Source organism: Mya arenaria, chromosome 6, assembly GCF_026914265.1.
Source record: "Mya arenaria isolate MELC-2E11 chromosome 6, ASM2691426v1".
NCBI lineage: Eukaryota > Metazoa > Mollusca > Bivalvia > Myida > Myidae > Mya > Mya arenaria.
Genome location: NC_069127.1, coordinates 51929798 through 51953620, shown reverse-complemented (window position 1 = coordinate 51953620; position 23823 = coordinate 51929798). Strand labels below are relative to the sequence as shown.

General features: G+C 35.1%; 1 protein-coding gene across 2 annotated transcripts; it reads right to left on the bottom strand.

Annotated features, from left to right (window-relative positions):
* Positions 1 to 299: 299 nt before the first annotated feature.
* Positions 300 to 23362, bottom strand: LOC128239079 (mitochondrial glutamate carrier 1-like). Of its 2 annotated transcripts, XM_052955531.1 has the most exons (11): positions 23303 to 23346; positions 21202 to 21380; positions 16982 to 17105; positions 15334 to 15468; positions 13516 to 13574; positions 12913 to 13003; positions 9029 to 9147; positions 7611 to 7813; positions 6747 to 6849; positions 5719 to 5794; positions 300 to 5257 (listed from the first exon to the last, which is right to left on the bottom strand). In XM_052955531.1, exons 3-11 carry the CDS (start codon positions 16996 to 16998, stop codon positions 5107 to 5109), a joined length of 954 nt encoding a protein of 317 aa, XP_052811491.1. In that variant the 5' UTR covers positions 16999 to 17105; positions 21202 to 21380; positions 23303 to 23346; the 3' UTR covers positions 300 to 5106. The 2 variants fall into 2 exon arrangements, with proteins under 2 accessions (XP_052811491.1, XP_052811490.1); XM_052955530.1 differs by lacking the exon at positions 21202 to 21380 and having other exon boundaries at positions 23303 to 23362.
* Between the last annotated feature and the right edge of the window lie 461 nt (positions 23363 to 23823).

Sequence of the window (23823 nt, the reverse complement as noted above, 5' to 3'; positions counted from 1 at the left end):
GGTAGTTGCATGTGTACATCATTTACTTGTTTTAATTTATGGTCAAGGTTAATTAATGTTTTTGCCACTAACACCAAGGCTGTAACAATATTGGATAAAAACCTGGGAAATGGCTTCCATAAGTTGTAAACCATCTTTCAGTCAAAAAATATATTTTGATATTGTATATATGACCTTGCTACTTGTATGTTTCTTTCAATAATAAAATATGTTTAAACCCAACCAGGGAGTTATATTTTATCATCCCAAAAAACAGCCCAGCTGATAAAAAAAGAATATAGTTTATTTTTATTATTTATTACAATTTTTATGTGCAGACTAAAAAGGGTGTTTTACAATCTTTTAAAATCATGATTTCAAAGCATTTGCATACTGGCAATGTAAAATACACTTGCTTTCAAAAAACTCTTACATATAATAGGACAGATACAAAGGTTCCTCAAGGTTTTACTGTTGTCAAAAGGTGTTTAAAAGAAACATATCATATAACTTACATTCAATATTATATCTTTCTTATATTCCAGTTGTAAAATGATTGTTTTTAAATATACACAGAATACAAATTAAACCCTTTACCACCTAAGCAGAACAAAAATTCAAAGATAAACAAAATGGTTTAGAGAAAAATAGTTTAAAAATATTGAATCAGAAATTAAAACAACTACTTAGGAAAGCAATTCATCATTAATACAAATAATGGCCTCTTGTTGAGTTAATAAAGGTCTACCCGTGCAATATAATGGCTTGACCCCATCACATTCCAAAGTTTGTTCTTGTAACACTTTCAAAAAAGTTTTGAGGTCTAAATGGGAGATTACCCCCACTGGTTGATGGGATTTTCGCAAAAGGAGTAATTAATTACTGGGTACCCAAAATGCTGCTAGACCTGCGATGAATGACATCAAGATTGGCATGAACTAACCACTAAATTACTACTTCTAAAGTTTCATTTATATATATATAAACCAACCATGACGGACAAACTAATCCCCATGTGTCGACACTTTAAGGTGACACCAAAAAACTAAGGTATGACTTAAGAGATTCACCCATACAAACTTCATAATACATACAGTCGAAACTTGTTATGTCAAAATTTTCTATCTCGATGTTCTGGTTATGTTTTTTCGAATGTGTTGGGTTCAGTTACACACATTTTGGTTGTTCGGTTACAGTCGAAACCCACTGGCTTAATATTGCTTGGCTTTATATTCTCTTTGGCTAGAACTGGATGTAAAGGACCAATTTGTTTTATTCTTTGTAAGCATTCTTGCTTGGCTGTGTATTCGCGAGGCTCAAAGTATTCTGGTTGGACCCTGCGATATCGAGCCAAGAGGGTTTGACGGTATATCAAATGTTCGTTATCTCAAGTATTTCACGAGGTCCCAACGCCTTCGACATAGCAAGTTTTGATTGTACACAGAATGTACTTAACAACACATAAAATTCATGAGACAACAATCAAAAATACAATCAAAAATGCCGACACAAAAAATCAATAAATGCCAACCATTCTAAATTTAAGGTAATACATACTTCATTGCAGTAAATTTCGTAATACATATTTCATTGTAGTAAATTTCATTAGAACACATCATTTTGTTGATTATTGTTTGATATAAGTACTTTATTCAGAGCCCAATTACTTCAGGGTTTTCGATGGTTTTAGGCATGCAGAAAATCCGGTACAAATCAATATTTTCCCTTCTCCCTTCACTGTAAGGCTACTACTCATATAAATGTGTTTTCAAAGTGTTTTCTGTTCATATTAAGTTGGTGTTTGCGGCAATAGTAATAGTTTCAGACCGTGATCTAGAAATATTAACATCTAGGAAAACCCCAAATCTTTTGAGTTCCAAATAAACATCTATTAAACCCTGATTATAATAAACACACGTATGTAACATTATCATAATACAAAAACATGTTTGATGAGGTGTAAGTTGTAAGTGTGTAACCAAGAGTGCTGCGGAGGGAACTTTAACACTCGTCTATTGTTTTCAAGTCAAAAAATGGACATAACTCAATACTTATTGCTGCCATAGTTGTGGGCCTTGGCTATACATGAATATTGTCTATACAAAGTTTGTACTTTTAAGGTGTGTACAAGGTTTCATATCTTGGTTTTTGGGTTATGACAAAGGTTTTGCATACGTCCATTGATTAAAAACAACAACAACAACAACTGCACGACACCAAGGTTATGACAATACCTTGACTTTCTTTCTTTGTTAAACATTCGAGCTAATAACATGACAATTAGAAAAAAACTTATTTTTGATTTATTATCAAATCATCAAAATTCATAAAGATATTACTTGTAAATAAAGAAATTGTCAAAAAAGATGCATATTTTGTTTAAAAACAAAAAACAGTATTAGAATAAATAGTGTTACTTGTAACATGGAAGTTATCGTGATACTTCAAAATAATTTAATAGAAAAATGTAAAAAACCCAATACTTTTCTATGTAACTTAATATGTTATTGATGTACATTTCTGAATATTAACATACACAAAACCTCACAATTTTTGCACATCAAACACACAATTAGGGACTTAGAAAGGCCAAACGATACCGTACAAATGCATAAAGCATAATTTATGTGGCCAGTTAGTATGGCAAGTCCATATAAACCTTTGAACAACCATACTACATTTCATTATTAAAATTATAATCATACATGTACACAATACTTATTCAAATATGGCAGAGAGACTGATTAAAACATTGAAAAAACACTAATTTTCCCTGCGTCATAATGTATAGATGTAAATCTGACTAGTTTATAAAGATTAAATTAGAGTATATGCGGTTTAATACAATAAAATTATCTTTTCATTTTCGTAAAGCAACTTCTGAAGATTGATTATAAAAAACAACAGATCTCCAAGTATAAATGAACATGTGTAAAAACGAGAATTTAATTAATGATACAAGCAGGTTTCTTTATATAATGACATAAACGAGACTCGAGCTGCAAGCTACATCCTAGAAACATCTATTATTGACATATATCTAACTATTTTATCAAAAACTAAAACTATTAGTTTTAAAATATAAACAATGCAATTGACATGACCTTGAACCTCACTAATGTAAATATTTGTAACTGATAAACCAATCGAGAGATTTATTAGTCATGTCAGAACCCTGATATGCATATTCATAACTGCTAACCCAATCAAGAAATTTACTAGTCATGTGATAACTCTGATATGAATATTCATAAATGCTAACACAATGGACAGATTTACAGGTCATGTGATAACCATGAAATGAATATTCATAACTGCTCAACCAATGGAAAGATTTACAGGTCATTTGATTTTCATGAAATGAATATTCATAACTGCTCAACCAATGGAGCAATTTACTAGTCATGTGATAACCGAGATATGAATATTCAAATCTATTAAACCAATAGAAAGATTAACTAGTCACTTGGTCAAGTGGATTAACAAATGCATGGGACTTAGATGCAATATATTTTTAGCCATGGCCTTTGTTATCAGATTCAACATCATATCAACTGACAGCAACAAATCCTAATTTTGGTGGACATATTATTCAAATAACATGAAGAAAATACAAAAAAATGACATTTCAAAACAGTTTTTGACAAAAACTATCAAAAAGGCCTTGTGTACATTATAAACAACAAATCCTAAACATCTACATTTACACGTATCTTCCTTACTTATTAACAATATTTAAAGTAAATAACAAAAGCACCGCCAGCAAGCGCCAACGCTCATCTGTTTTTTTTCAGTTGCAGACATCACAAAAAAAAAATGTTTTCTTTCACCAGACTGATTTTGGCTATTTCTTAAGATGTGAATCAAGTTTTACCAAACTCTGTTTTTGGTCAGATGAATTTCCCGAAACCTGGCAGCAGTAAATTGCATAACATTTTGATAATTTGTACAAAGGTTATCTTTTGCTACTTGACTCACTAAAACAAATTGATTGGTTAGTAGTTATCTTTGGATATATATTGACCAATCAATCAACATTTTGGATATATATTGACCAATCAATAAACATTTTGGATAAATATTGACCAATCAATAAACATTTTGGATAACTTTGACCCCACCAAAAACTTGACTGGTTTATACAATCAGCTGCAGTTGGTCATTTGTCAATGGTTATACCTCAACACATCATTGGCAACCACGGTACTTTCTTCTGTTACACTTCATACATACAGTGGGACAACTGACTGACAAAGTCTTGTTTTTATGAATATGCATGAAGCAGGGAGACAACTCTTCTGCCAATGAATTTGCATTTTACAATTCAAGTCAGTAGCCTCGATCGACGAGTTGTTTGACTGCTGAGAAAAGTTATTGTACTGAAAAGAAAGACCCAGTTCAGCTTTGGCCAGAATATTTTTTAACAAGAAAGCATCTTGTACTATACGGAACCTTTGAAACTGCCTCATTCATTATTCATGATTACGAGATTTTCCTAGCCAAATGGCACAAAGTACACAACAAAGCACAGCGTAGAAATGTATTGGAAGGATCTAACGATGACTGTAACAGTGCTTTAGATCAGAGTTACTGGCCCTTCTACATAGTCATATGCATACTAAACTTCACATGAATAACATAAACATGTTCTTACATCATTGTCCAAAATTCAATTTCTGCAAGCTGGCTATCATAAAATATGACAACATCAAGGCTGTGGCATTACCTTAAAGCTGCACTCTCACAGATTGACCGTTTTAAAAACTTTTTAAATTTTTTCTAGGAAGGAACCATTTTTTTGCATTAATGTGTGGAAACCAGTGAGACTGCTGACAAACAATCAGTTTTTCATATTTACGTTCAAAAATTGATGTTTTATAGCTATAAGGGTTACTATAGCTATAAGGGTTACTAACACTTTAAAAAAAGAAATTTTTGGCGTTTTTTTTTATACAATTGAAATCTATTCTATTTTGAAGGCCAAAATAAGCTGATTCTCAGACACTTTTTTAAAAAATGTCAAAACTGTCAATCCGTGAGAATGCATCTTTAATATTTTTTCTTTAAAAATCGGACAAGCAATAAACTATTCTATCACAATTTGGAAAAACTACATATTCTATGTCCCTATGTTTCATATCCTACTGATGCTAACAATCTCTCAGCGATGCCAAGATAGTAGACAGTTTGAGCAATTCCAAACAACGGGGCTATCACAAGAACTCTGCACAATGCTCCCTTGAAAAACGCCTTTGGTCCCTCATTGGTGTAGATTTTTCTGAAAGAAATTGGCCAATAAATTCATAATTTAGCAAACAAATGTTACTCATAACTAATCCAGAATTTTATTGAAATTCTTTCAATCAATTATTGATTTCATAATCTAAACTGAAGATATGCACAAGATGAATCATTTGGCAAAATCTGGTGCTCAAAAGAGATATTAAGTTTTCTTAAAATAAGACAATGACAATCATACAATCAGAAATATCAACTTTGGTTTGAAAATATCACTTATTTGTTGTTAAATACGATTAGAGACATAGTGGGTAAAAAATCTTAAAGAGCTATTTATAGTTTTATCATATAAATTGAAATAAAATATTTTACATTTATAATAAAAAATTTAATCTTCGATTAAATAGATTTTTAAAAATCATAATCAATTATTGCCCACTTCAAGAGTATAAGATTGATTATCGACAAACTCAATCAACATTTTATCCCTAATCAAAATACCTGAAACAGTCCGCAATTCCTTGGTATTCCAACTCTCCTTTCCCCTTATGTAAGGTCTGAAGTCTTGTTTTCACCACTGAAAAAAGCAATTTACATTTTTTTCTATCTCACTTGACTTTGCCTTTAAATAGAGATTTACAGTCATCCTAAGTAATCCTGTAATGTTTCATGTGAATTTTTGTGATATTTACCATGCGTTCAGTCTAAAAATATATATTTCTTTCTTTCCCAATCGCCTGACAGGTGCTTATAAAATAAAGTTGAAAATCCATCTGCTAAGCCTTTTGGAGATGTTATAGACCTGTGTAAATAATATTTGTTTTTGGTAAAATAAAATAAATAATAAATCCCAGGGGTTGGGCTAACACCTTGGTTGACATTCATTTTCTCAGGTCAACATAAAAGTGGTTAGTGCACTCGCTCCTCACCAAGGCGACCCGGGTTGGATTCCCGGCCTGGGCGCATGTGAGTTTGGTTAGTGGTCACCAAGCTGGACAAGTGGGTTTTCTCTGGGTACTCAGTTTTCTCCCACAACACAAGACTACACTCTCGCGCAACATAGTGCCAACGAGAGTGATTAATATGAGTTGCAATAGCTTGTTTCACAATCCTTGTAAAATTAAATAAGTTAAAACTATATCTTCACTGCAGCACCAGCACCACAACTGCGAACACCAACATTCTCACTGATACCCATAGATGCTTATCAAGTCAAGTATACTATTTTTGATTAATAGACATATATATATATATATATATATACATATATACATATATACTGATACTATTGATACAAAATTTAACTGCAACCTGACATTGTCACTTCCAAGATGTTTAAAAACTTTCGATTCTTAAAAACTCTAAGCTAAAAAGCATATATTAATCCAAAATAAACACTACACCAGTTAAACTTTCAATAAGATCATCCGATATACTTCACACAAAAACTGACCAATCATATGTTGACTCCAATACACACCCTCCTCAAGCTTTGTACTTGGGGGATGTAATAAGTATGTTAAACTTACCATCAAATGGGTTGACAGAAAATGAGGCCACAGACCCCGCTACACAACCAGAGATGAAGGAATGGTAGAATACAGCCTGGTCGCTACCTTCTCTTCGCTTGCCCTGGTCATAAGAAAATATCAAAACTGAGCTATAATGAGCGTTAAGTGAGCTGAAATAGCACAAAAAGAATGGAATTAAGTTGTTGTTGCTTTTTTTAATCTTATGTTCTTTAAAACATCCTGTTTCATGTATAACTCTTTCTTAACTTTATTTTCTTAAACCAATTTTCTGTTCAACTGGGTCTATTTAATCATAATATCCAATTTAAACCCGAAATTATTTTCTGAGCATACCTCAAATGCAGTACCAAGGTATGTCTTTACATGAGCTTGCTACATGTCATCACTTTATGTCAATCCTAACTAAAACATTACCATACATCAATCACCACTAAAGTTATTGGGCAGAGACCATATGTTTGATGAATGAGTATGACATCCTTATTTAAATATTCACATATTTTTTGGAAAACATGGTAGAACAAGAGGCACAAAAGAGCTTATGCTCTACTGGCATGATTTTTTTAGATTATATACTGAAATCACATTCCAAGGAAAAAGGACTACTACAATACTCCCTGTACGAAGTTGTCTACCTTAGAAAATACTAAAAAGACGGTACCTAGCACTCATGGAAATCTAACTACTGTACAACTTTGATTAAGATATGGTAAAAACTGAAGACTGTATCACGTTCACAAGCAATTATTTATGAATGCACAGACAACGGACACTGCGCATTCACATAAGCTCTTTTGGCCTTTGGCCAGTAGAGCTAAAAACATTAATGCCCTACAGTATTGAAACAAAAAATAAGCTTACCATGGCATTTAAATGTGAAAACAATGGGAAGTATATAGCAGAGAAAGTCACATCACGTAACATCGTAGCACGGAAGCCCTTATATATTCCAGTTATCCCTTTTTCTCGAAATAGATCGATTGCAATCTTCGTAGCAGACAATCTCGGGGGTTTCACTTCAGCTGCAACACCTGGCCCATCTGTGGCACCCATATCGATTCGTGCTGTGCAAAAATAAAACAAAATTACTTAATTTTCTGTTTTTCAACCATATGTGCCATTTTCTAATTCTTGACCTGTCGTCTGTTGTCAATCAAAAATCCTTTGACCAATAAGGCCAAACTTGAAATATGCCTTTTTTCCCCATCCTAGGAATATATGGATGAGTTGATCTAAAAAACAGGTATCTTAACTACCTTTTCCAGAATAAAATAAATGACATACATGACCTAAGTGCAGGCAGATGGGTCGTAAGATAGATACATTCTAGATGCAAATAGCATATTTGTGCAGTTTCTTACATTCGGTGCCCAACATGGTCCATATTTGGGTTCCCTTGTTTAGCGCCAAATATCACAAGCTTAGAAAACTATGCAGCCTGTCCGAATATAGAATCTGGAACCTGTGGATGCAAGTCAGGTGGTCTACAAACTGAGATAACTGACCCAACTGTGAGAGTAAACATTAAAGCCTAGTAAGATTTTACTGTTATATATAAAGTATAGCATATGATGTCTTTGTCACATTATCCAATGGATTTAATGAAAATACTCACCAAACAACCCCTACAAGATGTAATTATTGCTCTTGCAACTGGTTAACTGAATCAATGCATGTCTTTGGTCTTAACGTATTTATACAGGTCCACATTTCCATTTTACATCTATCGTAAAGCGGGGTATCGGCTCCGGCAAAAAAGGCTAAAAAGTCCCTGTAGTGTATCAAGGGTTTCAGACGAGCTCAAAACACCACAACCTATACTCTATGTCCTATTATGCAGCATTCCATTGTGAATAAACACTAAATGTGACCTTAAACTTAGAGGTAGGGACACAGGTCTTGCACGCGACATGTCGTCTTGTTATGTCGAAAACATGTGGCAAGTCATTTTAAAATCTGTCCATACAAGAGAAAGTTACAGCCCGGACAGGACAATCTATACTCTATGTACTAATATGCAGCATTCCATTGTGAATAAACACTAAGTGTGACCTTGACCTTAAGAGTTAGGGACACGGGTCTTGCACACGACATGTCGTCTTAAAATTGGTATGTCAAACACATGTGGCAAGTTATTTTAAAATCTGTCCATACAAGAGAAAGTTACAGCCAGGACACGAGTAATTGAGCCGGACGCACAGACGAACAGACGGTCGGTGCGATTTTAATATGCCCACCCTCGGAGGCATCAAAACCCTAAGAAAATCTAAATGCATTACCACTACGTCCTGCATCTTGCAACTGAATCTTTAAAAGTTCCATGGGCGTGGTCGCTATGATCTGACATAACCCTGCCCCACCACCAGCTAACATCTCCCGCGGCAATGTCAGCTTGTTTCTGAAATACGATAAAAACGTAGTAGTCACTAAGATATTCATTTTTCTATGAAATGTTCAGAAATTCTATGCATCTTTAGTAACCTTTAGTAGCAGAGGTTTAGAGGGGTCTAGCGGTAAAGGTGACTGCCTCTAGGTAAGAAGTTGTTTATTGAAGCCCCACCAGGGCTATTTTCTGATGGTCACTCAAAATGGTTTCTACTCAGGAAGCAAATCTGAGCGTGATTCTATAAGCTGTAAGATTTCTTAAGAATCCAAATTTGTATAAACTAAATTAGAAGCTATATTGGCATTGATGCTATTATATATATGACTACAACCCACAATCTTCTGGGTACCATATCCCTAAGCAAGACAACTTGTTCCGGAAATACAATACAGACAAAATATTGATATTTCTATGTTCTGAAAAATTCCTGACCGAAAGTAGGTGTAGTTGCTACAATCTAATGTAACCTCGTCCCTTTTCTTTAAATAAACCAGAAGCGTACATAAACTTATAATTGTCCTTTTTCTTAAACCAACAAGGAGTGGAACTAAACTCATGTCAATTCTCTTAAACAAGCCAAGAGTTTAACTTAAATACTATACTTCTTTTAAACAAACCAGGAGTGGAACTTAACTCTTGTCAATTTTTTTATACTATCAAGGAATTAAATAAACTTTTGTCCATTTTCTTCAACAAACAAGCAGAGGAATTAAAAACTCTTGTTTTTTATTCATTTTCTTAAATAAACAAGTTGTGAAGCTAAACTTTCATTTATACTCAAAACAGTTAGTATTATAACAAAGTGATGTCATCTTTAAGGAATGCAAGAAAACATGAAGCATGATCATGTAACTGGATGAAATTCACTCAGAATTATCTCACCAACACAATCCCCTGCTACATTGTCTCTATGTCTCTATAGCATCTGTATTGGCTGACTTTTACTCAAGCAATCACTAATTACAGTTGGAAGATTGCTTAAGGCAATCAATGGGGAATAATTAAATATTGTTTTCTACCTGTTCAATAATGAAAAGATTGTCAGTGATTCAATGCCAGAACATCTAATGCAGATACATGTACAGTACAACATTTCAAACTGAATAGCAGGGGTCCATTTCTATGAAGGATCATAGTCATGATTTCACAAATCTTAAAACTGTAAAACCATCACATATATAATTATGGCAACTTGTTGGGTTGTTTTTAAGTTCCTCAATGTTGTTTTCAACTTACATGCCAGTTTAAGTTTAATTTCACAAATATATAAAAATTATGATGGTAAAAAATTCAATGTACGACTACAATTTTTTACAAATGTATCTGTAGAACAAGCTAACTAATGCATCGTGGAGTGAACGCCAACACTTTTCTAGTGTTGTATTTCAGTCGAAAAAGGGGCACAACTCATATTAAAGCCAGAGTTATGGGCCTTGCTGCACATGCATTGTATTAACCAGAATATGGATTAAGTTTCATTCGAATGTCTTAAATGGTTCTTGAGTTTGGAACAAGCATACAAAATCCCCAGGTCTCCCGACAGTGCACCAATATAATATTCCCCCGAATTTTAAACAAATACAACTAGAGCTGTCACAGGAGTGACGAATACCCCCAAATGCCGCCTGGACACAGGAATGGCAAACCATTCCTTTGAAAAGAGGCCATAACTCCAAGGTTACTGCACACTGCATCTTCATTTATCTTGCATGTATTGTTTTATTTAAATCTGTTGAGTAATTCAGAAGTTACACTGCTGACAAGAAAAACTAGCCTTTCATGAGTTATCGTCCGGAAACCGTTTTTCTATTTTTAGTAACAGTGACCTTGACCTTGGCCCCACCAGCCCCAATATCGAACTTGACCTGTATCTTCTGATGTTACACCTGTGTACCAAAAATTGTTCAAATCTGTCTAGCCTTTCATGAGTTATCATCCGGAAACCGTTTTTCTATTTTTAGTATTAGTGACCTTGACCTTGGCCCCACCAGCCCCAATATCGAACTTGACCTGTATCTTCTGATGTTACACCTGTGTACCAAAAATTGTTCAAATCTGTCAAGCCTTTCATGATTTATCGTCTGGAAACCGTTTTGCTATTTTTAGTAACAGTGACCTTGACCTTGGCCCCTTCAGCCCCAATATCGAACTTGACCTGTATCTTCTGATGTTACACCTGTGTACCAAAAATTGTTCAAATCTGTCAAGCCTTTCATGAGTTATCGTACAGAAACCGTTTTTCTATTTTTAGTAACAGTGACCTTGACCTTGGCCCCACCAGCCCCAATATCGAACTTGACCTATATCTTCTGATGTTACACCTGTGTACCAAACTGTATCTTCTGATGTTACATCTGTGTACCAAAAATTGTTCAAATCTGTCTAGCCTTTCATGAGTCATCGTCCGGAAACTGTTTTTTCTATTTTTAGTAACAGTGACCTTGACCTTGGCCCCACCAGCCCCAATAATGAACTTGACCTGTATCTTCTGATGTTACACCTGTGTACCAAAAATTTTTCAAATATGTCAAGCCTTGATTTCTATTTTTAGTAACAGTGACCTTGACCTTGGCCCCACCAGCCTCAATATCGAACTTGACCTGTATCTTCTGATGTTACACCTGTGTACCAAAAATTGTTCAAATCTGTCTAGCCTTTCATGAGTCATCGTCCGGAAACTGTTTTTCTATTTTTAGTAACAGTGACCTTGACCTTGGCCCCACCAGCCCCAATAATGAACTTGACCTGTATCTTCTGATGTTACACCTGTGTACCAAAAAATTTTCAAATCTGTCAAGCCTTGATTTCTATTTTTAGTAACAGTGACCTTGACCTTGGCCCCACCAGCCTCAATATCGAACTTTACCTGTATCTTCTGATGTTACACCTGTGTACCAAAAATTGTTCAAATCTGTCTAGCCTTTCATGAGTTATCGTCCGGAAACCGTTTTTCTATTTTTAGTAACAATGACCTTGACCTTGGCCCCACCAGCCCCAATATCGAACTTGACCTGTATCTTCTGATGTTACACCTGTGTACCAAAAATTGTTCAAATCTGTCTAGCCTTTCATGAGTAATCGTCCGGAAACCGTTTTTCTATTTTTAGTAACAGTGACCTTGACCTTGCCCCCACCAGCCCCAATATCGAACTTGACCTGTATCTTCTGATGTTACACCTGTGTACCAAAATTGTTCAAATCTGTCAAGCCTTTCATGAGTTATCGTCCGGAAACCGTTTTTCTATTTTCAGTAACAGTGACCTTGACCTTGGCCCCACCAGCCCCAATATCGAACTTGACCTGTATCTTCTGATGTTACACCTGTTTACCAAAAATTGTTCAAATCTGTCTAGCCTTTTATGAGTTATTGTCCGGAAACCATGAAAACCGACAGACCGACCGACCGACCGACTGACTGACAGACAGACCGACCGCCCGACCAACCGACAAGCTCACTCCTATATACCCCCTCAATACCCCCTCAAACTTCGTTTGTGGGGGTATAATAAAACATAACGAGTGAGTAACACCTAAAAATCCCATTGCTTATGTCAAAATCCCCTGGAGTTAAAAAAAATGTTAAAATCCCCTGGATGGTCTCCCAAAATATGACATGTATGAACAGGTTAAAGCTTTCAGACAATGTTTTTGTCTCATTTTAAACAACGACCACAACACCAAGACTATGACATAACCTTGAGTTTTTTTCAACAAACAGATGAGCTCAATCTTGTCTGATCTGTTCAAGTTTGACAAATTGTACTGAAATTTGCTTACTGGTCGTTTGTTAGAAGATGTCTGAAAAAATCATTGCCGACAAGTTTGATGACCTTTTCTGGAGTGATAAGCAGAAGGTTCACTCCGGATCCTGGAAGCAAAAGACATTGGAAACTCACAAGAATTGACACATTAGCATTTAAACAGTGTAAATGTATGGTTAAGATCATTTAAGGCCTTAAGTTTAAGGATACAGAAAATGTTTCTACTTCATATTCAGAAGTAGAGTTTAAAATACATGTACAGTCAAAACTCTGTATCGAAATCATTGGGACCTCGGGAAATACTTCAAGATAGCGAATATTCGATATAATCGAAATGCAAGAAATGCATAACTGAATAAAAAAAAATTAAATTTCAACATATCCAGAACATTGAGATAACAGAGTTCAACATAGCGAGTTTTGACTGTATTTAAAAAAAAAGATGAAGATTGTCAGAAATGACTCACTAGATTAAGAAAACATGCATAGGTATAAGAATAATCTACCTGTTGTGTCCAGGCTGGGAATCAAACCCAGGTAGCCTCTGTGAGAAGCAAGTTCACTAACCAATGCCCTAACCAGACAAGCGTATTATTAAAAAAACTTTTTTGAAACCTACCTCTATACATTCCCAAAATTCCACCCTCATTTTTGAAGGTCTTTCTGGCACAGTCAAACCTGCAAAAAGCTCATGTTTTATAATCAGGGATTCATTTTGAAAAAAGCTGGAGTGGTTTTTTAAGACATCACATATTTCAAAACAATGAGTTCTGAGCAAATACCTGGGACATAGCATAGTTTTGCAGCTTAAATCACATAAAAGTAATGAATCTGCTGAACCACATAATAGGTATAATGGATCCACTGGAATAACAAAGAGCATAGGACTCACTTATATTTTTTGGTAAAAAAAAGCATTCTCTGTAATACAGCACACTCAACGAGTTAGACCCACTTTCCGTTTCCATCCGCGGATTTTCGCTATCGCGGCCAACACAATGAATTTATCGACTGTCCACGTTCCTCGGAGATCGAATTTAAGGCCCTTGGAGGGTGATCATATGACCAAAGAATAACGAACGCGGCGTTCCTCGGAGGGGTTAACTCCACGAAACTCTGCGGACACATAAGAATCTACGCTAAAGTTATTTTTTTTATTAACATTTTCAACCGATTATGACGGCTCCAGCCTCCAGTAAATTGCTATTATTCTTTTTCCTCTGCCGGTATTGCGTGAAGTTAGCTTACCACAAGAATGCAGTCATATTTCACTAGTTGCACATGCATCTTAAAATCATGTTTTTCTTCATGACTGAATGCATTGATAAACACATTTCACTCGAGAAAGGCTAGGTCACACATTTTCGGATACAGGTCAAACACGCGTTCAAAGTTCACAGCACATGGTTGAAGACCTTCTTGCCTCGTTTTCTGTGGAAAATTCCAATTAAACACGCTTGACGTCAGAGGTCATGGCTAAGAATCATGTAAAATGTCGGCTGCTTTATGATGCAATACAATTAGTGGCATTACTTTAATGATTCAATGTTTATTTTTCAAGATAATATTCAATTGGCTTTTACGGACACAAATACAAATGAAACGTTGGTAAGAATCCTTTACGATTAACAAAGTACATAAGCATAAATATAAATAACTTCTAAACAAGAATGATTTCTTGCTTATCTGATTAGACTCGGAGTCCCGCCGTGGATCATAAAATCAGACGATTTCCAACGCTATCGTTCATATTAAACTCGGCGGTGAGCCAGCCACTCGGAGGAACTCGGGGGGATTTTAGCGAGGGCAACAGTTTTACCCTCGGAGGAAATCCGCGATCATCGACTATTTATCCCTCGGAGTGAGCGAGGAAAGTGGGTCTAACTCGTTGAGTGTACTGTATGTCTAAGAAAGGAAACTTTTTGTTCAAATTGTTAACAATAGAGCTCTCATTCAAAGCTGCACTTTCACAGATAAGATTGTTTTGACATATTTTTTTATTTCTTGGTCTTTGAATGACCCAATTTTTGTGTAAATATCTGAGAACCAGTGTCCAGTGATATAAGACTGCTGATAAAAGAGCAGATGACAGTTTTCATTATTTACATTTGAAAATTGATGTTTTATGGCTAACAGCGTTACTAACGCTTTAAGAAAAATGAAATTTTTGCCAGTTTACCAAACAATTAACATCTGTTCTATTGTAAGTTATCTTAATATATGACTGAAGTAAAGGCATTGATGCCAAAATGAGCTGATTCTGAGACCAAAAAAAAGTAAAAAGGTCAAAACTGTCAATTTGTGAGAATGCAGCTTTAACTTTATTGATGTTTTATAATTGTAACAAGCATTTTGTTCAAATTTCAAATAAAATAAAAAATATACCTGACTCTAAAAAAGGTGAGCGTGTCCCTTTAAGTGTTTAAAGTATACTCACAAGTTATTGTAGAGTGGCTGCCCATTTGGCAAGACCTGTTGATTTTGTAGACGAGTCTTAACGAGATCGATCGGAAACACGCATGTCACTCCAACAATCCCAGCTATCGATCCATTGATGACCTTTGGTACTGGACTGAATTAAAAACGAAGAGATGTTTAAACAAGTGCATCTCTGGATAGCTCATGCATGCTTGATAATGACATGACAGCTCAAAAGGAGTAGGTGGCCACAATGTTATACAGTCAAAAGTCATTGGCTCGATATCGCTTGACTGGATTTCCTGGTTGGCTCGAACTTGATTTAAAGGACCAAATTATTTTTCTCTATATAAGCATTCCCCCTTGTCTCGACATTTGGGAGGTTTGAAGTATTTTGGCAGGTCCCTGGGATATCTAGCTAATGGGTTTTGACTGTAAACCAGTGTTCGGCAAAGTATGTAGTATACTGAAATGGTGGCATAAAATTGCCAATGCATGATGCAGACCAAGAAATCCAAGATGACTAGTAGTACAATAAATCACTTAATATCTGACAAGCTGTTTTTACTCTGTTGACCACAAGGCATCATTTAACAATTATTTCATTTAATCTAATGTTGTTGTGAACATTTGTACCAAGTTTTATATTTACAATTACAATATTTTGAAGTTGTGGCCAATTGAAAGGCTTTCGCATTCTGACAAAAAAAATGCAAAAACTATTTATAAGGCTATCAGATGGCAATTTAACACTTTTTTTGAAAATTAGACAAGGTAAAAATCATTAACATCAACAAAAACCTAAAAATCATAGCACTACAAAGTTGTCACACTTAACTTAGTTTCACCACTACAAAATCACACTACTACAAAGCTGTCCCAAAACAAAGTGATTGCCCTACAAATTTGTACCACTACATTATACAGCATGCTACAATATTATATGGTAAGATCACAGCAAATTTTTCAGGTTTTCAGACTTTTATTTCACTTTATCACCCTGCTTTTTAAAAACCCTAGTCCATATATACCATCCTTATCTTCAGTAATATTTTACAACATTGCATGTAACACATACATTAGCCAACTTCTCCAAATGTCAAACAACTTTGTAGTGATATGAGCTCATATTGGTAGGACTTCTTTTATAAGGCCATACCAAATCTTTTCTATGTTTACCCTCAGCAGACGAATAGGTTTTGGGCTTCCTGATCGAAAAAACAACACATTTTATATGATCAGCAATCTTGCAGAATAATTTTAATTTCCTTTTATCATAATTCCAACTACAGGACACAAGTGTAAACAACAATTTAATTTTGTAGTACAACATGTGTATTCTTGGCATTTGATATCAGAAAATGATGCATCCTATGTGATTACCATAATATACATACTTAAGTTCAGTATCAGTTTAAATTGAACACATTTAATAGTGGAAATTTATCGAACAATTGAGAATGGTCTGGTGTCTATGTTCTTCACAAAATATGTAACTCTTTTAGATTTAATATTTATTTTTTTTTGGTGGGGGGGGGGGGGGTTCTCAGTACTACTTGACAAGTTTTCATAATAATGGTTGATGATACACATGAAAACAATTTGGTATGGCCTGATCAATTTAGATAAAAGCCAGAAACACCATACATGTTTCAATATGTACTCACATAAACGAGGTATCCATTAAAACGACCTGATGCAGCCTTTCTTTTGCTCCTGGGTTAACAATTGATTCTGTCTGCAACAATCTTGTTGAGAGTCTATTTGAATAATTTTCTTCCAACAGTTCACCTGAAAAAACAAACAAATTAGTAAGTTATATCCGAGTATTCATGTTACTTGAGATTTTGCTAGTACAACAAACAAAAAGTTTATAGACAATGTATTTTTTTTGTAAAGAGCAGCAATATTATCAGCTTCAACATAATGGTCCATGGTAGTTTTTGAATGATTAAAAACTCTATACTCATTCATGTTATGACTCAGTTAACCAAATTTTACTGAAATGTCATGATTTTCAAATCATGAAACTAGTCCAGAAACCAGGTCAAACTTTATCAAGCATAGCATGTACATTACACCATTAAAGCCCCACTTTCTGTTCTGGTCAATGAGTTTGAATATAGTGACAGATTGATAAGTAAGTGGTAAACAGACTGCATTTTGCCTTTTGAACTCATCTTAGTATTATGGTTAGAGGTTTGTAAGTTTGTACTTAAAAAAATGGTTTGATGTGACTGTCACCCTTTATTATGTGTTAAAGTATACGTTTTATTGTGCAAATTACCGAATAAATTGGCCAGCCACTATATATACCTATCTTTTCACCATGCAGGTTTATATCAATAACCAATAACTGCTTACTATTGGTTTACTGAAATAAATGTATTGGAAAACTTGAGAAATATTGCCATCTCATTGGACAGACGAATGTCCATGTAATGTAATATCAGGCCTTTAACCCTTAAGCTGCTGATGGCAATTTTAAAGGCTTTTGCAAACAGCTTGGAACCTGACCAGGCGCCGAGTAACTCGGCGTCTGGTCTGGTTCCAAGCTGTTTGCCACTCAGTCAATATATCCCCAAAGTTTTAAGTAAATTGAAAGAAATTTAGAATAAACCAGACGACATTTTTTGAGCAGACGACAATTTACCCAGCATGCAAATGGTTAAGACCATGTATAAATTACTAAGGTCATGTTTAAATGGTTAAACCGACAGTACCTCACAATCCACAATAAACAATGCTCCTTATATACATGTAATACATGTACATGAATTGTAAATGAAAAACAACAATGTCATCAAGTAGTAAAATACTAACGCTTATAAATTGGTGCAAAGTCTAATGCATCATTTTTAACCACTTTAAAGGCCAATGGAAAAATCTTAATGTAGTATTGTTAACATGATTTCTGCTTATTAAGCAAAACAAAACAGTATAGTTTTTTTCCTAATCAAGATTATCTTGGATAATCCTTAACACAATTTTGATAACATTCTACAAGCAGGGAACATTGAACAGTACATGTCAAGAATTTAATTTATATCTTAATAAACTTTAACTTTTCAAAGAATAAACATCACAAATTTCGTAAAACACTAAATGGTGGGGTGAAAATACTGAAAGTGGCTGGGCTAAAATAAGCAATGTGGCAGGCGCAAATATGAAAATATTAATCCAATGTATTTTTGCCCCATCTCATGGCATATTTTCGACTTCAGTAAGCATGCACAAATCACTATCAAAAAAAATCGTACCACTTGTGTTAAACTATATAAATTGGGGTTTCCTGATCAATCCTCAATCGATTGCGCATGCCTACATGAAGGTGAAAATAAAGACAAAAAAATGCAATGTGGCAAGGTGAAAATTTGCCATGTGGAAAGGCGAAAACACTTCTAGTGGCATGGAGAAAATACGCAAAGCGGAGAGGCAAAACAAAAATTTCCCAAGTGGCAAGGCGAAAATACACCAAGTGGCAAGGCAAAAAAAATGACAAGTGACAAAGCAAAAAATACACTAAGTGGCAAGGCAAAAATATGGCAAGTGGCAAGGTGAAAATACACCAAGCGACAAGGCAAAAATATGACAAGTGGCAAGGTAAAAATATACCAAGTGGCAAGGCGAAAATATGACAAGTGGCAAGGCGAAAGTCCACCAAGTGGCAAGGCGAAAATATGACAAGTGGCAAGGTGAAAATACACCAAGTGACAAGGCAAAAATATGCCAAGTGGCAAGGCAAAAATATGCCAAGTGACAAGTTGAAAATACACATAGTGGCAAGGCGAAAATATGACATGTGGCAAGATGAAATACACCAAATGACATTAGGCAAAAATACGCCAAGTGGCAAGGCAAAAATATGGCAAGTGGCAAGGCAAAAATTTGCCAAGTGGCAAGGTGAAAATACACCAAGCGGCAAGGCAAAAATATGACAAGTGGCAAGGTAAAAATATACCAAGTGGCAAGGCGAAAATATGACAAGTGGCAAGGCGAAAATACACTAAGTGCAGGCAAGTAGAAAATATGACAAGTGGCAAGGTGAAAGTACACCAAGTGGCAAGGCAAAAATATGACAAGTGGCAAGGTGAAAATACACCAAGTGACAAGGCAAAAATGCGCCAAGTGGCAAGGCAAAAATATGCCAAATGACAAGTTGAAAATACACATAGTGGCAAAGCAAAAATACGCCAAGTGGCAAGGTGAAAATATGCCAAGTGACAAAGCAAAAATAAACGTAATGGCAAGGCAAAATTTGGCAAGTGGCAAGGCAAAAAGACATCAAGTGGCAAGGCAAAAGAAGGCAAGATAATTGTATGTTTTCACTTGGCGTATTTTTGCCTTGCCACTTGGCATATTTTCACCTTACCACTTGCCTTCTCAATTAATAAAATTCCATAGATTTTAATGCTGAAAACCTAACCCATTCAGGACACTTAACATACAGTAGAATCAATTTGGCTCTGCCTAACTTGACTTATACATCAATCATACTTAACCGTTTTCTATAAGAATGATTTAAATATCAAGTAGCAGTATTAAAAATCTGTACTTGCCTTCATTCATTATCAGAAAAGAACAATTGAAGCCAAAAGTTAAGTACAAAATACTGCATTTCAACTTAAAAGGTCTGTAACCCTAAGGATACAAAAAGGCAGCTAATAAACATTGATTCTCCAAAATCAATATGAGTGTCTGTTGCTTTTGAGCAATTAAGTTGTCTCCGATGCCTCAGTCATACCAAAACCGCTGTTGGGTCTGAAGTTCTGTATCCAGAAGTAAATTGATTATAATAATGAGCTCAGAGAACATTCTGCCCAGGATTATTTGGTGTTAACAAACACTAACAGAATTAGTCTAAATGAGGCAAATTAGGAAAATCTTTGAAAGAAGAACAGCTGACTTGCAAGTTGTAACACTATTATTGAATATACATGACATAGACAATCACATAAACATTAGAAATACGTTGCTACTAGAGTGAGGAAACAGAGTAATTCTAATTTTCACTGGCTTGCTACAAGACGGTTGTAACAAAATATAGAAATACAAAGCGTTACAAAAGTTTTGCTCGAAGCCCTCAAGTTATCTTTTAAGGGACTCTTTCACAGACTTTCTGACTTTGTTCAAAATTGAAGTTGAGTTTTTTTACATACATTCATAACCAACATGAAGCACTCATTGGGATGGCAAATACTCATTTGAACCTAATTTTGTAAATCCAAGCTTAAAGTAATTCCATTTTTAATGGCATTAATAATGCTCTTTGGAAAAAAGATTATTTTCTGTCCAATTTTTAAACACTTGTTAACAAAAGAACTCTTTAATATTTTAACTTCCTATATATTTTATCATACTATATATACAAGCATTTCATTCACATACACATCAGTTTTTTTTTTTCTGACTTATTTTAGAACATGTAAATAGACTGCAGCCCTTGGGGCTTCCACTGAAACCAACAGAGTGGTTCAAAGGAGGGTGGCCTTTCCTCCTATTTAACAATGTAAGCACAGTCGAAGCATCATTCATCGCAATTTTCATTTTGGCATCAACATAATTCTTAAACCAATATCCAACCAATCATTAGAGAAGTTTATCCTTTTTGGCAATCAAAACATCCCTAAAAGACATACTTTTTCATTTGAATAACTTCAACAATTTTAAGCTATGCTCTTAATTAAAACTTTTAACTTGTTCCGGACTACGGGCAAACAGGTCATTTCGAAGACTGTGCAAATATCAAGATTTGCCTCTATACTTATGCACAGAACTAACACAAAATAACTTTAAGTAATACGTAATTACTAATGCATCAGTCAATTGTTACCACAGCCCCCATAGGTATACTGTGGATAGCTGGGGAAATGGGCCGTGTTTTTACCTTCCCAGTGATCCCCCAGTGCCAGGTGAATGAGGTGGTTTTGTATTCGCGCCAAATTTAGAGTCCCTGGGGTGCAGGGGTAATTTGCAGGGATTTTACCATCAGTTCTTCCCCACAGGGCGGGAGTTTTTCCCAGGCTTGGCTGGACCGAAAGTCAAAGTCCCCGCTATTCCACAGACCTGAAGGGGTCGTGGTTACAAATGACTGGTGCATAATACTCTCCAATATTTTCAAATTACAAGGTTGGCTAAAATCAGCAACATTAGGTTGTCAAATTTGGTTATGGATATGTATAAGATTGTAAGAGTTTTAGGCAGGTTTAAAAAACGGACAGGGTGCTGCAGGAGAGGGACAGAGTGCTAAGGGAGAAAAGGGCACATTTCATGTATTGGGCGGCGTAGAACTTGAATATTATGGATTTCACCAAAAATGTTAGGAATTGTGTTTAATTGAAGTTTATACAGTGGAAACTCACTAAACCGGATCTCCACAAAACCGGAATCCTCGGGATACCGGACATTTTTCAGAGTCCTGGTTTTCTCCTTCTATTTTCAAAGTAAAAAATCCCTACAAAACCGGAACCCCGGAATTCCGGATACCGGACAAAAAAGTCGAGAAAATTCGTTAGTTGTCAACGTAATTTGATATCACAAAACCGGACGTATATTTGTAAAAACATGTCAAAATGATTTTGTGTATTAGGAATTCGCGAATCGCGTGTCACTTTGAATTGACAGCCGGTGCGTCGTAAAATATTGCACCTGTGATGTTGTGATAACTCGATAATCGATAATGTTGATTGCGCTGTGGATTGACTGCTGCGCCATAATCAAACGATAACCAAACTTGTGAAAAGAAAATTGATTGAAACATGAATTTGCTTGTTGCAGAAAATAAAGAACTACAAACGGTTATGAAGTGATCATTTTGGAGGGTTGTTTTATCTAAAGACTTCTATGATTGAATCAAATTAGAGCGGTGCATTAATTAAACTATCAAACATACTTAACAAGCATTAAATTAAGCGAGTTGTTTTATTTTAAGACTTGGAAAAAAGATGATTATAAAAACGCAGAAATGTTTAATTATGTTTATCACTTTTGCATGAGCTTTAATGATGTCTTAACCTCCATCTAAGCTTAAACGTCGAATAACTGAACTGTCCTTAGAGGACAAAATGAATATTTTGAGTAAACTTACTCCGTACATCAAATCCTCACTAAACCGGAATCCTCACTAAACCGGAAATTTTGCCCAGTCCGGACCTTGTCCGGTTTAGTGAGTTTCCACTGTATATGTTTAAACCACCAAATATGTAAAGTTTGTATGTGTTAAGTTTGTATGAGTTTGTTACCCTATTTTTTCTCATTATAAGGTCTAATAATATTTTAAGTATTTAGTCATAAGCATTGAATGCTATGAAGGTAGAAGGGAGCCTAGACTGGTCTCCTGAGGGCAGAAGGGTGCTATAAAAAGGTGCAGCACCCTTCCATAATTCTTTGCTAAAAACCTACAATTTTGATTCCCTGGGAGAGTTATTAGAAAACGGGAGAAGTCAGAGTCTTAAGAGACTTGAAACTAATTATAATCTGCCTGCATACAGAAAAATGGCATTCTTTGGTTAATTGAATTATTTTCTTAATAATGATAAGAAATTCTTACATTGCATTTTAAAAATAAAAGCTTTAAACTCTTGGCAATGGAAATATACCATCACAGGCTGTAGCCAAATAATGGATAAAAAAAACATCTGGAATAAACCAGTTCAGTCTGACTGAAAGATACTATGATCATACATAGCACTGCTACCCAAGCTTAACTGTGTTTGAAATGTCAATACAAAATTATCTTTCTGTATTACAAGAGATTCAATACAAAAATGTGGTCCAATAGTCGACAGCCATAGTCAGAGACAGAGTTAATTACATTTGTAGCGTGTCCGAAAAAACATATCCGAAAACCGACAAAATGAAATGCTACGAAAAAACTGTAGAAAAAATAAATTCTAAGATTTTTCACATGAAAATACAAATATGTAATCTGTAACAGAATTGCATTAAACAATCAGATTTAAACAAAAGTCACTGAAATATTATTTTACCGATAATAACAAATCCTATACGTCCTTCAACACTGTTGTTGTTGTTTTATCGAATTTTTGGCTTGTTGTCGCCGATGTTCTCGTTGTACTATAACGAATTGATACGCCGTTATCATCTCATTACTCCTCATTCTACTTGAACTCTTGCTGCTTATTAACTTTTGTTAACGCCACTTAATATGGAAAGTTGTTTGAGTCGATTTATTTATAACTATTATACGCCCGAAGGGTCGTATTATGTTATGGCCTCCATCGTCTGTCCGTCTGTCCGTCCGTTAGCAATTCCGTGTCCGGGCCATAACTTGGTAACTAATAAAGCGATTTTCAAATAACTTTATACAAATCATCACTACATTAAAAGGATGTGTCGCGCGCAATTTCCAGGTCCATACCTCAAAGACTAGAATCACCATGGGTGTGCGTTAGCAAATCCGTGTCCGGGCCACAACTTGGTCACTAATAAAGTCATTTTCAAATAACTTTATACAAAGCATCATTACATGAAAAGGATGTGTCGCGCG